This window comes from Amphiprion ocellaris, chromosome 5 (genome assembly GCF_022539595.1).
Source record: "Amphiprion ocellaris isolate individual 3 ecotype Okinawa chromosome 5, ASM2253959v1, whole genome shotgun sequence".
Lineage (NCBI taxonomy): Eukaryota > Metazoa > Chordata > Actinopteri > Pomacentridae > Amphiprion > Amphiprion ocellaris.
In genome coordinates, this window is record NC_072770.1 from 20,393,020 (window position 1) to 20,412,355 (window position 19,336).

The 19,336-nt window shown below is 39.5% G+C and overlaps 2 protein-coding genes across 13 annotated transcripts in view; one reads left to right on the top strand and one right to left on the bottom strand.

Moving 5' to 3' along the window:
- Window positions 1-19,336, top strand: part of kiaa1328 (KIAA1328 ortholog) — a 51,931-nt gene that overhangs the window by 3,301 nt on the left and 29,294 nt on the right. Inside the window, exons 6-12 of one of the 2 annotated variants that reach the window (XM_023265079.3) lie at window positions 3,218-3,342; window positions 4,426-4,811; window positions 5,085-5,303; window positions 5,475-5,570; window positions 7,952-8,043; window positions 8,274-8,382; window positions 13,014-13,451. In XM_023265079.3, the coding sequence (XP_023120847.2) occupies window positions 3,218-3,342; window positions 4,426-4,811; window positions 5,085-5,303; window positions 5,475-5,570; window positions 7,952-8,043; window positions 8,274-8,382; window positions 13,014-13,242 (1,256 nt within the window). In that variant the 3' untranslated portion in view covers window positions 13,243-13,451. Of the gene's footprint in view, window positions 1-3,217; window positions 3,343-4,425; window positions 4,812-5,084; window positions 5,304-5,474; window positions 5,571-7,951; window positions 8,044-8,273; window positions 8,383-13,013; window positions 13,452-19,336 lie in introns of those variants that run through there. The other variant, XM_055010498.1, reaches the window with a different exon arrangement.
- The window catches only part of celf4 (CUGBP, Elav-like family member 4), a 90,473-nt gene continuing 84,916 nt past the window's right edge, over window positions 13,780-19,336 (bottom strand). For all 11 annotated transcript variants that reach the window (XM_035945875.2, XM_035945869.2, XM_035945873.2 and 8 more), the window contains one exon: window positions 13,780-18,687. The gene's annotated coding sequence lies outside the window, so the exon portion shown is untranslated. The remainder of the gene's footprint in view (window positions 18,688-19,336) is intronic.

Below are 19,336 nucleotides of genomic sequence, written 5' to 3' on the forward strand. Positions count from 1 at the left end.
GGCATGTTGGAATGGGCAGAAGTCAAGGGGGCGTGACTAATGTGGTATACTGTTCTACATGCTGTATCCAGAACAAAGCACAGCAGGTGCTGCAGCTAATGTCGCTTACCGAGTTGAAACAACTGGACAGAATCCTGAGGCTATGGAGAGAGGAACATAACAGCCCTGTTACATGCCATTGAAAAATGCTAATGTTTTGATAGAGGTATAGAATCCATTTTTACTCCTCCCAGTTTCAGATCTATGACATTTACAGTGTAGAAATCTGGTTCTATCTAGTGTGCTGTTTGTGATAAGCATACATCAGAAGGTTGCTTTTGTGAATTACAAGTTAGTCTTAGTCGTGGCCAACACTTTGTAGGTATTGATCGTATCTGGTCTTGCTGTATCTTACCTTATATACTTGTGATGACTATAGTGATGTAAACTATGCGCTAGCTACTAAACAGACAATGCAGTGTTTTGACATTTGAACTGTGAACTTTTTTGTGGGTGCTTCTTTTTGCAGTGCCAAAAATGAGTAAGTCTGTATCTAAGATGTTTTGGAAAAATATGATCACACTAAGCTGCTGTCATTTGAGACTATAGGGTTGCATGCTGCTTAACTGAGTATAATTAAATTAAACAGAATCAACTGTGGGGTTATTGTGAAATACTAATGTATAATACAGTTTTTTTGTTTTAAACAGTCAAAATTAGATTGAACTGTTTATTGCATTCCTATAAATTATACAGATTTTTGTGTTTGTGGATTGTGGGCTTCTCCAACCTTGGTAGGTGTGCAAGTTGCAGATTTCATAGACACAAGATAGTTTGGATGCATGTCATGTCTAATGATTTAGAAACATCCAGCTTATAGCCTGTGCCTCAAAACTAATGCTGTAATCAATGAGTTGTAAAGATGGCTGAGCATGTTTTTGATGACAGTGGTTTTCCTACTGTTTGCTCCTGGACATTTGAAGCCTTTTTCAGCATAATTGTTAGCGGATGTGTGGAGTTATTTATTGGTTTATTGTGTGACTTGCACTCATGTCTCTTCTTCACATTCAGTAGTATTGAGGCAGTTATGTAAACCGTCTTCTTCTATTAATTCCCCGCCATTTCTCCCTTACACACATTCATACACTTACACACATTCATACATCAGTCTCCGCCCCCATTCCTCTCACATTCCTGCTCAGGCTCAATCTGTTTGGCACAGTGTGCTAAAGCAGGCTTTAAAATATTCCCCCCTCCTGTGCAAATTTGTTCCACCTTGAAGTGGATTTCATTATTTCATTTGAGCCTCGGCCTGACAGGGAAGTGAATCATTTTGACAGGCCCCATCTGAAGCCTCTTCAACCCAAGCCCTTGATTCTGAGTATTTTTGGAGCAGGGGGGAGGAGTAAGTCATTGTTGGCACTTTGCAGCTCTGATGTAAACTAGGGGCTTGCAGAGTGCTTGGCCCCCATTGGCTGATGTCCAAGGCTGTGGAGAAAGCATGTTTAGTGTAGTGACTGGCTGAAAGGTGGAATCTTATCAGTGTTGTTTCACTCGGTTCAGATTACCTAGCACTTGCTGTCCAGGGACTGCGTCACCCTCTCAACGCATGAACACGATACCTTCATTTATGCATTTGGATGCCATGATGCTGCAGACTGGTTGGTTTTTATGGCACAGACAGACTTTATTTGTATGCTTGTGTGTGGTCTCCTCACCATTTCTGATATGTATTGGGGCTTTGATTCCAGTATACTGTGCTGCGTCCGAATGTCTATTGTTTTAGGCATAACAGATTATGTGGATATGGTATTTTATGCAAATTTGTTGAAATGTGAGCAGTGGAATGACTTTTTTGACTAACACCACTCTCTATCTTGGATGGAGGGGAATTGTAGCTGAATGAGAATTTCCAATATAAGACCCTTATTCATGCTGCATAAATAGGCATCTCTGCCCAGGTTTACATGATGTGATGTCCTTGTGATGTCCTTAAGTTTTCCATATAGAACTACTTCCATGGACATCAGTGCTGCGGCAGAGGAGCCTTAGTTAGACGGAGGGTTCAATCAAAGTGTTCACTCACATTTTCCCAGAGTTTATGGAAGCTGCTGCATTGCATTTGTCTGGTGTCTGGTCCTCAATTCAAAGTCGTCCCCGCTCTCTTCTCTTTCCCTCTGTTTCATTTCCACAGCCTGATTGAAGTCTTCTAACAACCAAAGTGTTTTCTTATGGAGTGTTCCGCCAACTATTCCTTCAATAAGACTCTACTTTGAACTTTGATTTTCTCTTAAAATGGGGGCTCTTTTCAAATGGATGCTGAGAAACTCATCAGCTGGGGGAGCAGGGACACCATCATAAAAAGATATGGCCTGGAGGAACACACTTTATGGTCAGCTTGGGTGGGAGTGTGTGTACTACTTGCTTTATTGTAGTGTTTATGTGTGGGCTGTTTACAGTGCAGGTTGGGAATTTGCACTCTCATGTCTTGCTGTTTTTGTGTGTGTACTAGAAAGTCAGACTGAGGTTGATTATTGAATGTGTGTGAGTGTGTCTCTCCATTCTCATGCTCAATATCTCTCTATGTGCTGGTGTGATGTGGTGCTGCCACTGTCATTAGTGGGCTCCTGAGGCGCAGCAGTAGTCCCGCTCCAGATTAGTTTTCTAGTCGCTGCCAGCTCTCTGTCTGGCAGATAGCCTGGCATGGCACTGCCTAGCTCAGCTGAACACAGCTTGGCCCGACCCAGATGGTAAAAGCTCTGTGCCACAACAACAACTTTGATTTTGCTGGACTCTTCTCCATCTCTGTTTTCACTCTTGCTTTTTCTCTCTGCTTTTCTGTTCCAGTGTGTAATTGATTGCAGAGACAAGGTTTTAATTCAAATTGTCAATCTAAATCCAGCATCTATTCTTTTTTCCATTTAAATTGCACAAGAGAACCTTTCCCTTATCTTACAAAAATTACTGCACAAATGTACCTTTGTAGTATAGCTACACAGGGATTACACCCTCAGAGTTTATCAGGGAATATTTCATTTGTGATAGTTTATGGAAACTATCTCCTATTTCAACAAAATATTTAAGCTTTCATTTCTTTCAGCCACGCAATTTTATGAGACCCACAGTATAGTTTTTTCAGGTGAATCTAGGGCTGAGGTTATGATGTAGGCTAAGTGTTCTGCTGTTTCAGTTTAGTTGTTATTTTACTTTGTTAATTACTTAACCCATGGTCATCCAGGCCTGCAGCAGCAGTACAGAGAGTGCCAGGAACTGCTTGGACTCTACCAGCAATACCTTTCTCAGCAACATGCGAAACTCAACCAGTCCATCACCCAGCTCAGCCAGCCACCAACCCACAGCAAGGTAAGAAATGGGATAGAATTGGGACATTGTAGGTTGTACACACAATTAGTGTTGTTGCAGCCCGTGCACATGCATTGGAAAATATACAGTAAAAGTGATGGCTGTGCTCCTATGGGAGCCGCTTTCATTGATCAGCCCTGTTTGTCATCTGTCACGCACCCAGGCACAAAAACATCCTGTGGAAATACATGCAACAGCACATTGTCCCATGGCCAAATGCCATAATAATTCAAAACAAATCACTATAGTCCAGTTCAGTCACTAGTTCGATATGACTACAACATGGTGAAAACTCTCTCAAGGTGACACTTTAGAAGTGAAGGCGTCTCTTTGGCTTCAGCCTCTGCAAGAGTAGATGACTTGGCTAACCTCATTGTCCCACAGTGGCTCTGAATTATGTCTGTTTGCCTGCTCTCTGACCCTCACTAAATTAGTCACAGTCTCTTCCCCAGTCAGCCATAAGATGGGCTTTCGTCCTTATGTTTATCTCATAATATTCCTGACCTTGGCTTACCTGCCACTTATGCTCAGTTGAAAATTGTCCTCTTAATCTTGTGGCCACTGTCCAGTTTACAGTTTTGAAGGATGATTTGCATTTCTGCTACTATAAAGCTCAGCCCTGCACAAACGCCATGTCTATACAAGCTCCGTAGTGAAAGTAAGACGTTGGCACAACAGCAGCTTGAGTCCCTTATCAGTGTTCACACAGGATGTGTTCAGGTACTGCTGTTTGCTGCTGGAGCTCAATGTATAATCATTGTTCTTAAGCACATGAAATGGAAGGAAACAGAAAAAAAAATGCTTTGAGTTGCAGCAACCCCCTTAAAGTGCATGTAAAATGTGAACTCTTGCAATGGTTCTTCCAAGCAAATGGGAAGCTCTTACACGTGCACAGCAACATGAGCAAATTAGGTTGGTAAATGAGTCCTGATTCACTATTGGTAAATTTCAGTTTGTGCCTCAGCTCTAAATTAAAGTTTTATGGAGCTGACTAATGTTTTTGGCTGAAAAACTCCATAAATTTTTCAGAGGCTTCCTGAATTGGCCAAAATGCATTTATTGTCCTCTTTGTTCTCTGTCCAGGTGCTCAGTGGTGAGGAGGCCCCCAGCAGGACATCTACAAGCAGAGCTAATGGCTCACTCTTTGATGGCTCATACCTCAGCCTGGCTGCTACCGGACCACAACAACCTCAAATGTACGGGAGAGGTGATGGAGGAAGAGCAGTACAAACTTTAAGAAACCCTGCCTCTCTTTCCGGTGTTGGTGAATTAAGTCTAACTGATGGGCCAATCAAACAACAGATCTGTCAGAATCAGGAATGCAGGGAGCTACACTCATGCCAAAAATGTGAGCATTGTCAGTGCAGTGGTCATGACACTAGATGTGGAACACAGCAATGGAGAAGTAACGACCGCTTTTGTCTAGCAAATGGATACCATGACAACTTTACCCAAGAGGAGTGTGAAAGGTACATTTGGTCCTCATACAGTCATTGTCTATTCTCTCACATGATTACGTCACTGTTGTGTGTGTGTGTGTGTGTGTGTGTGTGTGTGTGTGTGTGTGTGTGTGTGTGTGTGTGTGTGTGTGTGTGTGTGTGTGTGTGTGTGTGTGTGTGTGTGTGTGTGTGTGTGTGTGTGTGTGTGTGTTCTGAGTTTTTGTGAAATTTTAAATGTCAAGATGCAAACAAAAAGAATGTTGAGAATGGATATTTAAGCATGGAACCTGTATTGACACACAGGCTGCAGAGAGGGAAAACCCTGTGCTCAGAGGCTAAAGAAGCCCTAACCAGGCCTCTGCTGGGTCATGAGGACTGGGAGGAGAAGAGGCACCAGCTTCTGCTGCAGAAGTTACAGTTGGAGATGGAGAGAGAGAGGCTGCAGGCTCGGTTGACTGAGCAGGAGGAGAGGCTCAACAGGCAGAACCAGCAGCTACACCAGTCACGTCTTGATTACAGCAGGTACAGTACAGATACCATAGAGAAATGACCCATATCTGGTGACTGTTAAGATTTGGGGTAGTTCAGAATTCACTATCTGTTTATGGTCAGTCACTTGTTTCTGTGTACTTCTTCAGTGTTTGTTATTGTCAACTGGTAGAACCCATTTTTTCTCTTCTGTAAATTTGTCAGGTTTCAGCAAACTACTCAAGCTGAGGGCAGCAGCTCAAACATTATGAATGGAGGTCCAGAGCCAGAGGGTCCTTCTCACCAAGATGTACCCTCCAGGTAAACCACGTAACACCAGTAACCAGAAAATAACAAAGGTTTTGTTCTTACCTGGCATGAACATGTGTCTTGGATGACCCAATCACCAGTGGACAGATCTAAGTACAGGTGTGAATTATAGCTCAATAAATGATAGATTTAAAATCCAAATCGCAATTTCAAACAACGCAATTACCAAATTGAAAAGGCTGCAATTTAGGATATACGCTTTGCGATGTCGGACTCAGGTTTTATACTTTCATCTTAGTAGTATTACAAAGCCAAGCCTCCCTTCATATCAGTCATGCTTTTGATGGTCTCTCATGTGTTAGTGCTTCATCACATATTTTAAATATACTAAACAGTGAATATTGAATCAAGACTTGACTCAGAAAAAATTATATCGCAGTTGCAATTTCATATTGTCCTCAAATCATTAAACCGTCATATGAAAGCACCGAGGAAGCATTGAGGATGGAGTGAGACTGAATCACCATCATTGATAGTAAGGGCCACACATGGCCTCATTCTTTAGCCCAGTGCATGAAGGTGTTCTGGACCATACTGAAGAACAGCCAATTTAACTGATGTGCCCCCTGCTGGTGAAAATAACACTGCATTTGGTAGAGTCTTTGGGCCTGTACTATTAAGGACTATTTGAGCTTAGCATGGTAACTTCATGTTTAACTCTGGATTTTCAGTAGTACAGTGGTAACAGATGGTAACTTATGCTGAACTCGCAAACTGCACTGGTGCAGATTACATTCCAGATACCAACATGCATTAAAACACTGCTTACTGACCAATCAGTTCTCTTAGAAAAGAGCATCATCATTCATTGAAGATTCTATGGGGCTTGATGCAGAAACATTTAGAATTATAAACATAATTGAGAGGGGAAGCTTTCAGCTTTTGGAGTTGCAAGTGATTTCAAATCCATTTTGTTGTTCTATATGCCTTTGTAGAATGATGTAGTCCTAAAACGATTAAAACACTAAACCCTTGTACTTGCTGACCTTACAAGATTTGCCAAACGTCTACTTATCGCTTTGAAAGATGTTTTTGTATTTGTTCTTTACTTGCTCGCATGATTGGGTAATCGCTAAGTAGCTAAAAGAAGAAAGCAAAAACTGTCTTACAGGCTACCACAATAAGACTGAATGTGACATTGCTGAATTTATCCTCTGCATCACCATGGACATTGTTTTATTTTTATTTCTTGATTACTTAGAAAACATTTGTCTTTTTTGTGAGTGGCATAAAGGAACATTTGTCATTTTATTATACAATCTTGTGTTGCATGGTAACGATTAAACTGTTTGCAGTTTTCTCTTCTGCTTTGGCTAGTGCAGCAGTGTTGCTTTTAGTCTGTTATGTGTTTAAAATCTTAGTATATGTCTATTATTATAGTTTATTTTAAATTTTTAAATATTCCATTGTGGTGCCGGTAGACCTGACCATGTTTGCAATTTGTAATCTGGAGCGAACGCCACCTATTTAATGTAAACTTGCTTCCAGCCAGATCTAGAAGGCCTGCGCTGACTCACTGAGTTGATAACCAGGTTTAGTTTTGGCGAAGCCAGATAACAAAACCATACCCTGGGTACTTGATTCACAGTACTGGCCTCTGCACAAGGTCAGGTACCCATTGCTATTGCCATTCATTTTGCAGAAGGCTTAAGTCAAATCAAGCATTTTAAAATGAGTGACTGTGTGGCCCGTTAGTTTAATCATAGTTCAGGTCCAGAGTCAGCGATAAATGCAAGTAACAGGCCAATTACAGGACTGAACTACACTACCGGTCAAAAGTTGAGACACACCTTCTCATTTAGTGTTTTTTATTTGATTATTTTATACATTATAGATTAATACTTAAGACATAAAAACTATAAAATAATACATACGGGATTATGTTGTAAACAAAAAAGAGTTAATCTTGAGTATTAATCTACAATGTAGAAAATAATACAAATAAATAAAAAGCATTGAATGAGAAAGTGCATCCAAACTTTTGACTGGTAGTGTATGTGGATACAGGCCATTGTGGTTTTGCTAAATTGGACCCATGCAGGACTATTGCATTTAGTCTTTGCAAATGGAAATAATGCATGTGTTTATTTGCATATAGAGCGAAGAAGTGTAATCCAATCACAAGTGGTCACTCAAGATACACGTGGAGACGCATTCTAATGCCAGGTGTGAACTGACATAGTTAGAGCTATCCACTAATGATAGGATCACCCAAGATGCATGTTAATGCCAGGTTGGAACAGGGCCAACATGCAACTGTCGGACTCATGAGAGTTCTCACACACACCTTGCACATCAAACATGCAAACAGAATTCGTCGAGTAACACGCATGAAAGCCAGCTCGGTAAACTGTGTATGTGGTCTGCTACAGTGTGTGTGAAGATGCAGAGGAACACCCTGCAGGACAGAGCTTGCATGAAAAACACTCACAAATGGTTCCTGCTCATGTGGACAATGGCAATGGTAAGCTTGTGTTTTCAATTAATCAGTTATGTTCTTCCTGATTTACATATAGAGGAACATTTCAGCTTAAACTATATTATATAAACCCTGTTAAGAGCTTGATTTTGTCATATCGTATTTGTATTATGTCTTTCATATGCAGTGTAAAACTAACTAAATCCTACCTCGCTTACATTACTCTCAGCTTTGCAGCTTCTGCTTCTGATATAACTCATATTTGTTAACAACAGATCGTTTAAAACAATCCAGAAGGGACATGGCCACATCTCCAGCAAAGTCCCCTGCAAGCCTGAATAAGCCCACTTCAGCGTCTGTAATCCAACAGACCCCGGAGGCCAGGTAACACATCCTCACCAAACATTAATGAACCATTTAATAAACATTTACCATTTATTCCAATAGTTCTTAATTTCATTGAGGCTTTATAGTGCTTTATAAGCTCTGTTGCCTTTATTGTGCTGGATAAACAGTAGCACTATAACAAACATACTGGATAATATAGTACATTAGTTGTTTGAAGAACACCCTGTGTGGTTGGTTGTGTTGAGCCTAAGTGCCTGGCAAAAGAGTAGATTGCTCGTTGAGCAACAATGAAAAACAGCACAGTTAAGCACGTGAATGATGTAGTGAAAACGTCATGAATCTGTGCTTGTTTGAAATTCTGAACTGAGCTTTCCTCAAAATAGAATTTATCTTCTATAAAAAAGTCTAGGTGAAGAACAAAGTCCTGTGCAGTACACTGGGAAAATCACTTACAGCATTTTATTTACTGTCTTTGACCTTCAGGCAGTCGGTGTTTTCTGAAGACATGTTGACAATTATGGAATGCATATAAAACAACACATACAAGTGTAAAATTTGGATCTTAAAGGTTTTGTTGGTCTTGCAGTTTCTGCAGTGTTCGTGGCTAAGTGATGACTTTTCTTAGTCTAGGTAACTTTTCGAGCTGTGAGAAGCTAAATGAAGCTTTTTACTGGGCTAGCTAGTGCTGTGGCCAGCCTGTCAGGAGACATGCTGCGTTCCATTAGTCGGCCTAGCAGGGATCCTGCAGCAGGTGTAATTGAACAGACTTCTGGATGCACACGCTGCCCTCTCTTCTCTCTCTGCCGCAGTAATGAGACGGAGTAAGCAAGAGTGAGGGAGAGATGTTAAAAATGTGTTTGAGGGTGAGAACAGTGGATAAAGTGAAAAATGGGAAGCGATGAAAGTTAGAGCAAGTCCAGATGGATACCAATGGAAATGGTGAGAAAGACGTAAGAAGGGAGAGGAGTTTTGAGGACAGGAATGAATCATGGAGTGCAAGCTGTAAACTTTCCTTAAAAGGAAAGGACTCTTTACACAGAATTGTAATTAAACTGTGTCATCTTACTGTGCATGTATGTGCACTTTCCTGCTACTGTGCAAGTACTTTTAGTTGCCGTACCAGAACCAAATTTCCAGATGCTGAAAAGCAAATTCTAAGTTTCTGGAGAAAAAAAATTTTTTTTTTCAAAAGCAAAAGAGAAAATGATTATTTCAACAGTAGATCAATGTGTTTCTATTATGTCAGATTTCCTCTACCCTTTTGTAAATGTGGTAGTTGATATGAGACACAGTAGCTGTAAGACAGCTTCCCACTCCTTCTTTTAAAGGATGGTTCTTCAAAACAGCTCAAAGTTTACAACTTGTGATGATTAACTCTTAAACAAAGCAGTACATGGTCCAAGTTGAACTGTGAGCTCTGGCAGATGCCCATTAATTCCAGCAGGGGACCTCGGGTATCAGATCTTATTACCATTCATTTTCACCTCCAAAGCCTATTAAAATTGTTGGACTCTTAGCTACATACTGTGTTTTTTTCACTGCCAGTAATGAGGAAGTCTGTCTCTCAGATGTCTTTTGTGTTTGTTTTTTTTTTTTTTTTAAGTGTGTTCATGTGTATCTCTTCAGGTAGTTCTAATCCTCTGGTAATTCATTGAAGTGAATTAGAAATATGTCTTCTCATTTGCTGATGTTCTAAATTCAGTGTATGCTATTCAAAAAGATAAACTATTGCAGTAAACAAGGTAAAGGCATTAACTGATGTCAGTCTGGCAAAATAACCAGAGAACTTGTCAGACTGGCCTGACTCTAGCTAGTGGCGATGTAAGGTATTGTGTCATTTACTTTACAAATATTTATTTTATTGTGTGGAAATTTGAGAGATAAGTCATCAGCACCCTGTCGTTTCTATACATATGTTATTGTAGCATGCATCAGGACTATAACTACAAAAAAATCTATATATTATAAGTTTTTTAGAGGATGAATCTCTTATAATCTGTACAGAGTGCTTCACCCAACACTCAAACCAAAAATTTGAATGGAAAAACTAGTATCAACGTATAACAACGATTTAAAAACAACACTGTGTTAGCCATTGTAAGCCACAAAGAATGAAAAAGCTTCCTTTAGTAAAGGAAAGTCTACCCTAATGTAAGATTTGCCATGCCTGGAGCCATCTCTTTAACTTGGAAGCAACAATATGCCCCTTGTGGCCATCTATTCTTAACCAATTCAATCTTGATGTGCAAATTGCAAAACCAAGCCGAGGTTAACATTAAGTGACCTTCTGAATCCTTTCGTGAATCCTGTGCTAGTTAGTAATGAGACACAATTCCAGCGCACCCCGCCCATCTCATCTCCATCCTTCCTGCCATTGCCCGCCTGCTATTGATTGGTTAGGAAATTGACATGCGGGATATACGCAGTGGCCATTATAGGTTTTTTATCTTACTGTTTGGACAGCAAATGAAAAGGGGCGCCGGGGCGAGACGGCTATCTTTAATGAAAGAGAGGAGCCAAATAAGCAGTGAAAGTTATGAGTGGGAAGAAGATGGCGAGTAGCGTTTGCAGAAGAGTTTGTGGAAATTTTATCAGGCTTTCCAGAGCTTGAAAGAAGATGCATGGTATTGGTGCACTGTGAGATTGAAGCCCAACTGTTTCCGTCATATTCAAAGGATTCAGTTCTATATGTGGTCAAAGCATTTAAAAAACTATTTGAAGGCAAAGTAGAACTGCTGTTTCAGAATATTTATTATATCTGCTTTTATCATTTTTACATCAAGGTGAAATATTGTCAGTCTACTTTCTATTACATCCACTAAGGGTTCTTATTGTTGTAGGGACTGGCATAAGAGATTTAATATATAATGTTGGCAATGCAGAGTCACCAGATTCTCTCAAAGTGACCCAACATTCAAGGCCCAAAGGTTTTTCTTTTTTTTTTTTTAACATTGACAGAAACTTGTGTTGCTGCTGCAGCCGTCCATAGATTTTCTCTGTATGCATGTAGCAGTAAAATAGATTTGCCAGGACTCTCTTGGGGGATATTAAAATCGAGCAGCAATTCACAACTTTACTTCGCGCAAACTGGAGCCAAGAAATGAAGTTCTTTGTCGTACTTTTTTTTTTACCCCTCTATTTGCATTCTCCCTAGCCCTCATGCAATCTCTCTGCCACCACTCTTCCCTCACCCCACCCGCTACCGTTTCCCCCCGTTCCTGCCCAAACTGTACCCCTACCCACCACACTACCCTTGTTATAGATTGTGACCGCCGGTAAGTGATGCATTATTCATTACCGACATGTCGTTTGTTGATGGATGGCTGTTTGAGAGCCCTGTCCGTTAAATAAATCAACAAATAAAAATGCAAATTCTCACATTTCGAGTGAAGCAACCCCACCAAAGTCCCTCCCCCACATTCCCTCCCTGCCTTTCTCGCTATCCACAAAGCCGCACTCATTTCCAGTCTCCCTCATACAAGCAGACACACACGCTCATTCTCACTCATGCTCTCTCTCTCTCCTTTTCTTCCTTTGCTGTTGACAGGCAGGAGACCAAATGAGAAAGACAGATTTACTTACTTGAGCCTCAGTCTTGTTTTTTTCATCGGTTATCATCCCTCTGTTGACCCTTATTCACTTTCTCTCCCGCATGCTCAAACATGTGCATACATTAGTCATGTTGCTAAAGCAAAATATAGCCTTTTAAAGCTTTTCAGCTACTGATATGTGCTGCTTCAAGTTAGTTTCAAAACATGACATATCAAGGTCCATATTTACGTGTGGAGAAACACAAATCTGTCCTGATTGGAAGTTCCAGCAGTGTGTCTGTGTGCTGACCACCCACATGCATATCAACAAGTACATCCCAAAGATCGCCTTTACCTGGGAGAGCTGTGTGCAGAGCTGCGCGATGCGAATCGATGCAACTTTAAACGAGCAGAGAATTATGTTAGCAACATCAGTCGAGCATGCTTTAAAGAATTCATGTTTTGTATCTGGAATGGCCATCGTTCGACTGTGTATACACTGAATAATTTATCAAGCCAGCCAGACTGAGGGATTGAATCTCTATTAGCTTAATCTCCCCCGTTTTGGTTTATTTATTTCACTGCACATTCTCTCATTTCTATTCCAGGGGAGAAAGCAGCGGGTTCTCTCCCCCTTTTTCTCTCGCACCTGCAAAGAAACTGTGTTTTTCTGCTGGGACGCCCCAGTGGTTTTGACTTGTTAAGGCTGCTTGTTAGGGTTCAGTGGGCACCTCAGCAAGAAAGATTTTGTTAACACTTGGAAAAGAGTTTTGCTTTCATATTGTCTGTGTTAACAAGTCAAAGGTGAATGACAAATATTTAAATATAAAACCGTTAAGCCCCAAGTAGACTTTAGCCTTGTTGGTGTCTGGTGTTGGTCCCTTGGCTTTCACCTTCTCTGCTTAACTTTGAGGGCACGTAGTGAAACTGGAGGCCTTTGTGTGCATCTCTGTGCTGCAATGAAACAGCACGAGGATGCTCATTTAGAGCATTGCCTCTACAGAGCTCCGTTGAGTTTTGTATTATAAACATAGCCAGTGTCAATTCAACCTCTGAAACAAGCTGAGGTCACATGTGGGGGAAAACAAAACTAAATTGAATCAAAACAACAAAAAAACAAGCGTTTACTTTTTTCAGGTTGGACTTTTCTATGGTTGAGTTATTGGATATCCTTAGTCCTGTCTCTGCACGGGAGAAATGCAAGCCAGCCGGGCGAAGACCCAAGACGTTGCAGCATAGGTCTGCCCTTGCTGCCCCCACATCAGTGGGCCGAACCCTGCTTACCCCTGGTGTGGCTTATCCTCAAAGTACGCAGCAGGATCTAGAAGAAAGCCAAATACTGGAAGATATTTTCTTCATTTGCTGACAAAGAGGATAATGAAGAGCAAGAAACGAAATGAACTCAATCACTTGATATTCACCAGTTTGATCTTAACTCTTTTAAAAATGGCTTCTATTTTCTAATGGCATTCTAAAATAGAAATGATGTTTTAGATTGCACTGTTGTTCTACTCTGATGTTTTTTAAACAATACAAATAAAAGCTTATTTATTCAGAATTGGTTGTCCTTCTGGTTAGTTGTTTTCCCTGCAGGAAAACTTCAACCCTGAGCTGTCAATTATCTCTGAAGTCCTTGACAGCATAAATGCAGTCTGAATTTCATGATATACAGCTGTCCATTGTAAATCTGACTAAAATGTATCAGTCACTGGAAATATATGAGTTGTTTCATGTCACATCCAATACCGACGTGTTCTGAGAAACTCTGTGTGTCTTTAAAATATACTGTGGATGACAGTTGAGTGCAAGCTCCAAAGTTAGAACTCCTGTGTTACAGTAAAACACAATAAACATGGGTTATCTTGTATTGATAAATTATCAGCAATTATGACACGACACAAGATACTTTATTCTAGACTGTGCTTTATTATTGGGCTAAGCTGAGACGCATCATTCATTTAAAATTACAAAAGAAGAGTCCAGGGGACCAGAGAATGGTGCAGTCTGGAGAGACGGGGGCGGGAGCCTAAAGCGCACTGCCCAATCAGAAGCTTAGCTCATCAGGAACCTGGCAAAGCTTAATATGCAACATTCATTTCCCCACCCTCCATATGTGCTGAAATTGGGAAATAGATTTCCAGAATACTTTGAAAACCACATGAAGGATAATGTGATTCTAGCAACACTACTGAGATTTAGAAATAAAATCACTGATAACAGCATTGAAAAAAAATGATAGGAACGCTCTTTTTTTGATGAAATAGTGCAGTTTTCATTGAATTTTGTTCTTTGTTGAACACATCAGTTGAACAAGATCAGAGCTCTGTCAAACAATAATAAAAAGCAGGATGGAAAAATAGACTGAGCATAATAACATTTTAAAAACCTAAACTGTTGTTTTATGCCAGCAATTAATCTGTTATTAACAATAGGTCAGACATTAGTTCATTACCTATTAGCAGCAATTTATAGTAAACCAAAGGCATGTATTCTATCGTGATGCATATCTGATTGAACTGTTGTGTTAAGATGGAGAGTTTACCCAGGAATTACCCCATTTTTAAGCTTGTTTAAAGGTTTCAGAATGGAAGCAAATGATACTTAAAATGAAGGAAAGGTTCTACCAATTTGGCATCTTTTTTTTAAACAATCTTTTAACAAAGCTTCATTTTTTTTTTAGAACAGAACAGTATGAATTTATAATTACAAATATACATAAGGCTTTAGTGTTGTACTGCATTGTTGTGAGTAGTTTGCCAGCCACAGGAATGTAAAATCAGTCTTTGAAGTTGTTGAGTTTTCTGATACTTCAAGTGGTAAGATGTGATGCAGTGATACAAAGTAGCACTTACAAGCAAACAGATCAGTGGCAATAATAGAGCTCAGATCTTGAATCAAACAGCACAAATAAATAAACACAAATAAATAGATAAATAAACAAATAAATAAATGATTAAAATCTGTCTTTGACATCACTTGGTCAATAGGAGTTTTTTTTTCTCCATCATCAAAGAAGTGCTGAAGGCATGGTCCTGCAGACAGGAACAATGATCATCTGTGGACCACAACAGTGGCCCATGCATGTCATATAAAAACTATTTGGTCACGTACCAACTCATAGAAAAATAATGCCATGAAAGCATGCATATCATCTCGGACATGACTTATAAATAAATATCTAAACAAATAGATAAATGAATAGAACCCATTAAAGTTTTTTTTTTTTTTTTATAAAATAGGTCAATGTGTGTCTAAGCTGTAATTGAGGTCAACACTCTCCCTGACTGTATTCTGGATAAATGCCTTGGTCAGGTCCTACAGTTTGTACCGTATCCTAGCGACTATTTTTTTTGTACCTGGTTTTAATGAGCATTATCATGTTTTCATTCATATATTTTTTTTTAAAGTATTTAAAGTACTTTTTCCAGTCCTTGTAGATAGAAGTAAAAGTCCTATAAAATATGCAAACCTATGTACAGAGGAAAACAGCAAAAAAAAGAAACAATTTACAGTATATTCATCGGTTTATGTATATATTTATATATATATATTTATATTCAAACTTCTGCTCTGTTTCTTGTTGTTTTTGAACCACTATACTTTGTTTTACTTTTCTCATGTAAACTTGCAGCTTAAAGTTGGAGCAAATGAAGATGAGGTGCTTGGCATTCTAGTTCTCATGGCCGTTCTGCTTCGCCTTATTTCACTCGACATGAAAACATGGGTGAAAGACATGAGTAATTGCTCAAACAAACCATTAGTAAAGCACAGAGTGTGTTGACTCTTTTCTTTTTTTCAATTTTCTCAGAGCAGCGGGGCAGTCAAAAAGGGCACACAGTGTGGCGATCAGGGATGCCAGACATGACATTTAGCTTCAGATGTTATTGTGAGACAGTGACAGTTCAGGTGGATGCGTTCGAGGTTTTGTACTAATCTACCGCAGATACCGTTAGAGCTAATAAAATGATCATGATCATGTGGTTTGCACCGTATGCCATGCTCAGGAGATTATTTTGTGGCACACACAAACAGAGGCATCCTGGGATGTGTAGTGGCGTCTTTTAGCCTCGCTGGATTTGGAAGGTAAATGTTAAATTATTCAAACTGCTAAAAAGGTTAGACACAGACACTGGGGAAATGGCATAATGAGCAGTTTATAGGAAAACTAGTAACAGCACCCAACAGGAAGCATTGTCTTCCAAAGTGTCATATAGCCTTATAAATATTCATATATATAAATATTCATTGAGTAATCTCTACCAGCTCAATATGTGTTGAGTGCAGGGTCTAATAAATCCAAGTCTGTTGACCTTTTGCAGGTGTATAGTAGGTGTTCATACCATTTTTGTAGACTATTATGAGAAACTGTACGCTAAAGCAATCTGAAACCAGCCTCAGTGATACAGCAGTTGTAATGGGTAAATGGCTTTTCACACTTACTGCTTCATTTTACAGTTTCATTATAGTTTTATGTTTGTATTTAATTGCATGAGGATGTGCAACATAAGGCAATATAACATCTTCTAAAGGATATGCTTCATGTCAAGTATTACCAGCAGTGATCCACACATTAACTGCTGGATGGGAAGGTACATATGTTCCCCTTTTCTGTCCAATGTCAGGCAAGCTCTCTAACTTATTCATCAATTATACATCACCTTCACAGCCATTAAAATCCTGATGCTGGGTCCAGTATGCTCAGTCACGTCCTTTATCAAGCCACATTGTGCCAGTCGCAACCCTGAACTTTACCTTTGTTTTATTTACTCCAACCAGTGGAACGTTGTCACAGGTGCCCTGCACACAGCTTGGATAGTTAGTACCTGTGCTAACAGGTTACCTAATGCCCGCTTTTGTTGTGTAATCGCATGAGTCTACATCTGTTCTAAATGTAAGTTTTTTTTTTAAAAATGATGGACTAACAGTGGTTGGACGAATTGTTATATTTGACATGCACTGAAGCTCTCTACGCCGCTGAGAAATGATATGGATCTGGCTGTAGTTTTGACATCATAATAGCGCGTTGGCTGCTTGCTGTAGTGTGTGTTTAGTTTTTTTTTTTTTCTTTGTTTTCTGAGAGCACAGTGCTTGATGGCAGATTCTGCAGGTGACAAGGCACACCTTGACATGGTGACAGCTCATACGCTACATGCACTTTACTGAATGCAAAAGAGAGCAAGGGTTTTGAGACGTATTCATTTTGGTTCAAGTTTCAAAGAGAAGTTTGTGTGTTGCGTGTGTGTTCGCGTGTTTGTGTGTGTAAGCTCAAAAGATATGTTTGGAATAGAGTCGAAGATAATTGTCCTTTTCCTCTAAAATCATTTAGCCTGATTCTCTTAAAGCCTGCTACTGAGATGTGGCTTTTTGCATTTTCAGATAATATTTACACCATATGTGTTTTCTCACACATGTATCTTTTAGCAATATATTGTGTGTCAGCATATAGGTAATCAGAGACAGGAATGCCTGCACTTTTGGGAGCTGCCAGATTTGCGATTCTTCCCAAGCAGAGCAAAGCTTCAAACTCCAGCTAAAATCTACAAAAAATTACAGCTCAATGTAGTCAGTAGCCGTTCTATATACAGACACACATATATAAAATATGTGCATATAAATACATATATTTGTGATTAATATCTATTTATCCATATATACTGTATATATGAATACATTTGCTTGAATGCTTGTTATACATATATATGTACTGCAAATATAAACAAGTTCATATATTTCAAACGTTTCTGATGTTATTCTATCTATGAGGTTAGGATGTCAAGTTAAAAAAGATAAGGCTGTGATACGGAGCAGCCCCTCCCATGCACTCGCCATCCCTCCCAAGACAAAATGAGAAGAGAAAAAAATAAACATTTTGAGTAATTGTAAACTAGCGAAGTGAGAGACCCCATTTGGTCATCTGAAATAGTTTTGCCTGTATTCAAAAAGCATATCAGCAATATATATGTATATATACATGTGTTGTATATATTCGAAATGTACACTACTTTTAAGTGCAACTCCCCAACCAGTTAACACTGACTGAAAGAGATGCTGTGGTCCGAGTATACTAGAGCTACAAGTCCTCAGCAATAAAAATGTTTGGTCTTTTGGTCCCTAAAACAACTAAGGAATGACAGATAAGACTCCCTGGAGACCGTTGCTATGGCTCTCCTCGGCAACGGTATCCCCTGGAAACGGACAGGCACTCCGAGCTAAAGATGGCCATCCCAAATCGAAGCCAATTTGTGTCCTGAAAATATCACATTCCCTACGTAAGTTCTCTCTCCGAGAATTTGTCCCTTCTTGTTTCAAGTCTTATAAATTGGTCTTCAAAAGTCAATTGTCCCAAACTCAAACCATCTTACAGAAAGATCTCCTACGGCAATCCACTATTCAGTTTTTAAAAAGTTTGTTTTTGTTCTTGTTGGACTTTTGACATCCATATTCCCGTTCAGAGTTCAGTGGGGTTGGTCATTGTAAGTAGGATTGATAGAGTTTCTTTTACTTCGTTCTCCTCATTGTTCAAGTAAAAGTTTCTGTGGTCCAGAAAAGGTAGCTGTCATTCAAGCAGGGTTTTGTGGGGAAAGAGGTGTGTATATGTGTGCAGAAGAAAAAAAGTCCTGGGGCTAACCAGGCTGGTACAAATGCTCTCTGAGTTCCAAAGTTTTAGTACATCCAAAAAGGAGGTGTCCTTGACTCGGTCATCGCTCGCTCTCTCTCCTCTGGTTCAGAAGCAGCCTCAGTGGTCCAGATGTTGAGTTTGCACTCAGTGGTGGGTAGCAAGTAATCAACACATGATTCAGCTCAACAAAACCTTAAAAAAACAGAAGAAATAAGAATTGTTTAGACCAGCTGATATGTAGGAATATGAAACATGCATATAAAAATATTGCAAAGCACGTGATAAGTGGTGTCCAGAATTAAATATCACAGCAACTGTTGGATGGATTGCATTTAGATTTTGCATACATAATCATTGTCCTCTATTGCCATCATGATGTTGTTATTTTTAGTTTTAGGTGGACTATTTTAACAACTACATGGTAGATTACCATGTAATTTGGTGGAAATAGTCACTAAGAGGATGCCTCCTAATTGTAATTGTGACTATTCATCCAGTGCCACCAACAGCTCAGCATTTTCAAAGATATCTCAAAATCTGTGGAATGGATTGGACCAAAAATCTGTAGACATAGTCATGGTTTCCAAATTATATATCATGACGACTTTGTTAAACATCAGGGTGTTACTGTATAAATCGCTAGCATGCTGATGTTTGCCTCACTCTACCAAAGAGAGCTAGTTGTGTTTTAAAAGCTATCCAGAGATTATTTGCAAAAATGACATGTCTAGTTTCTTTTTTTTGTTGTTGTTGTTGGATTCAAATATACAGTTAGGCCTTCTGGTGGTAAATAAAGTTTAATTTCTAAACACGCTGCATTTTAATGATACATTATAAAACA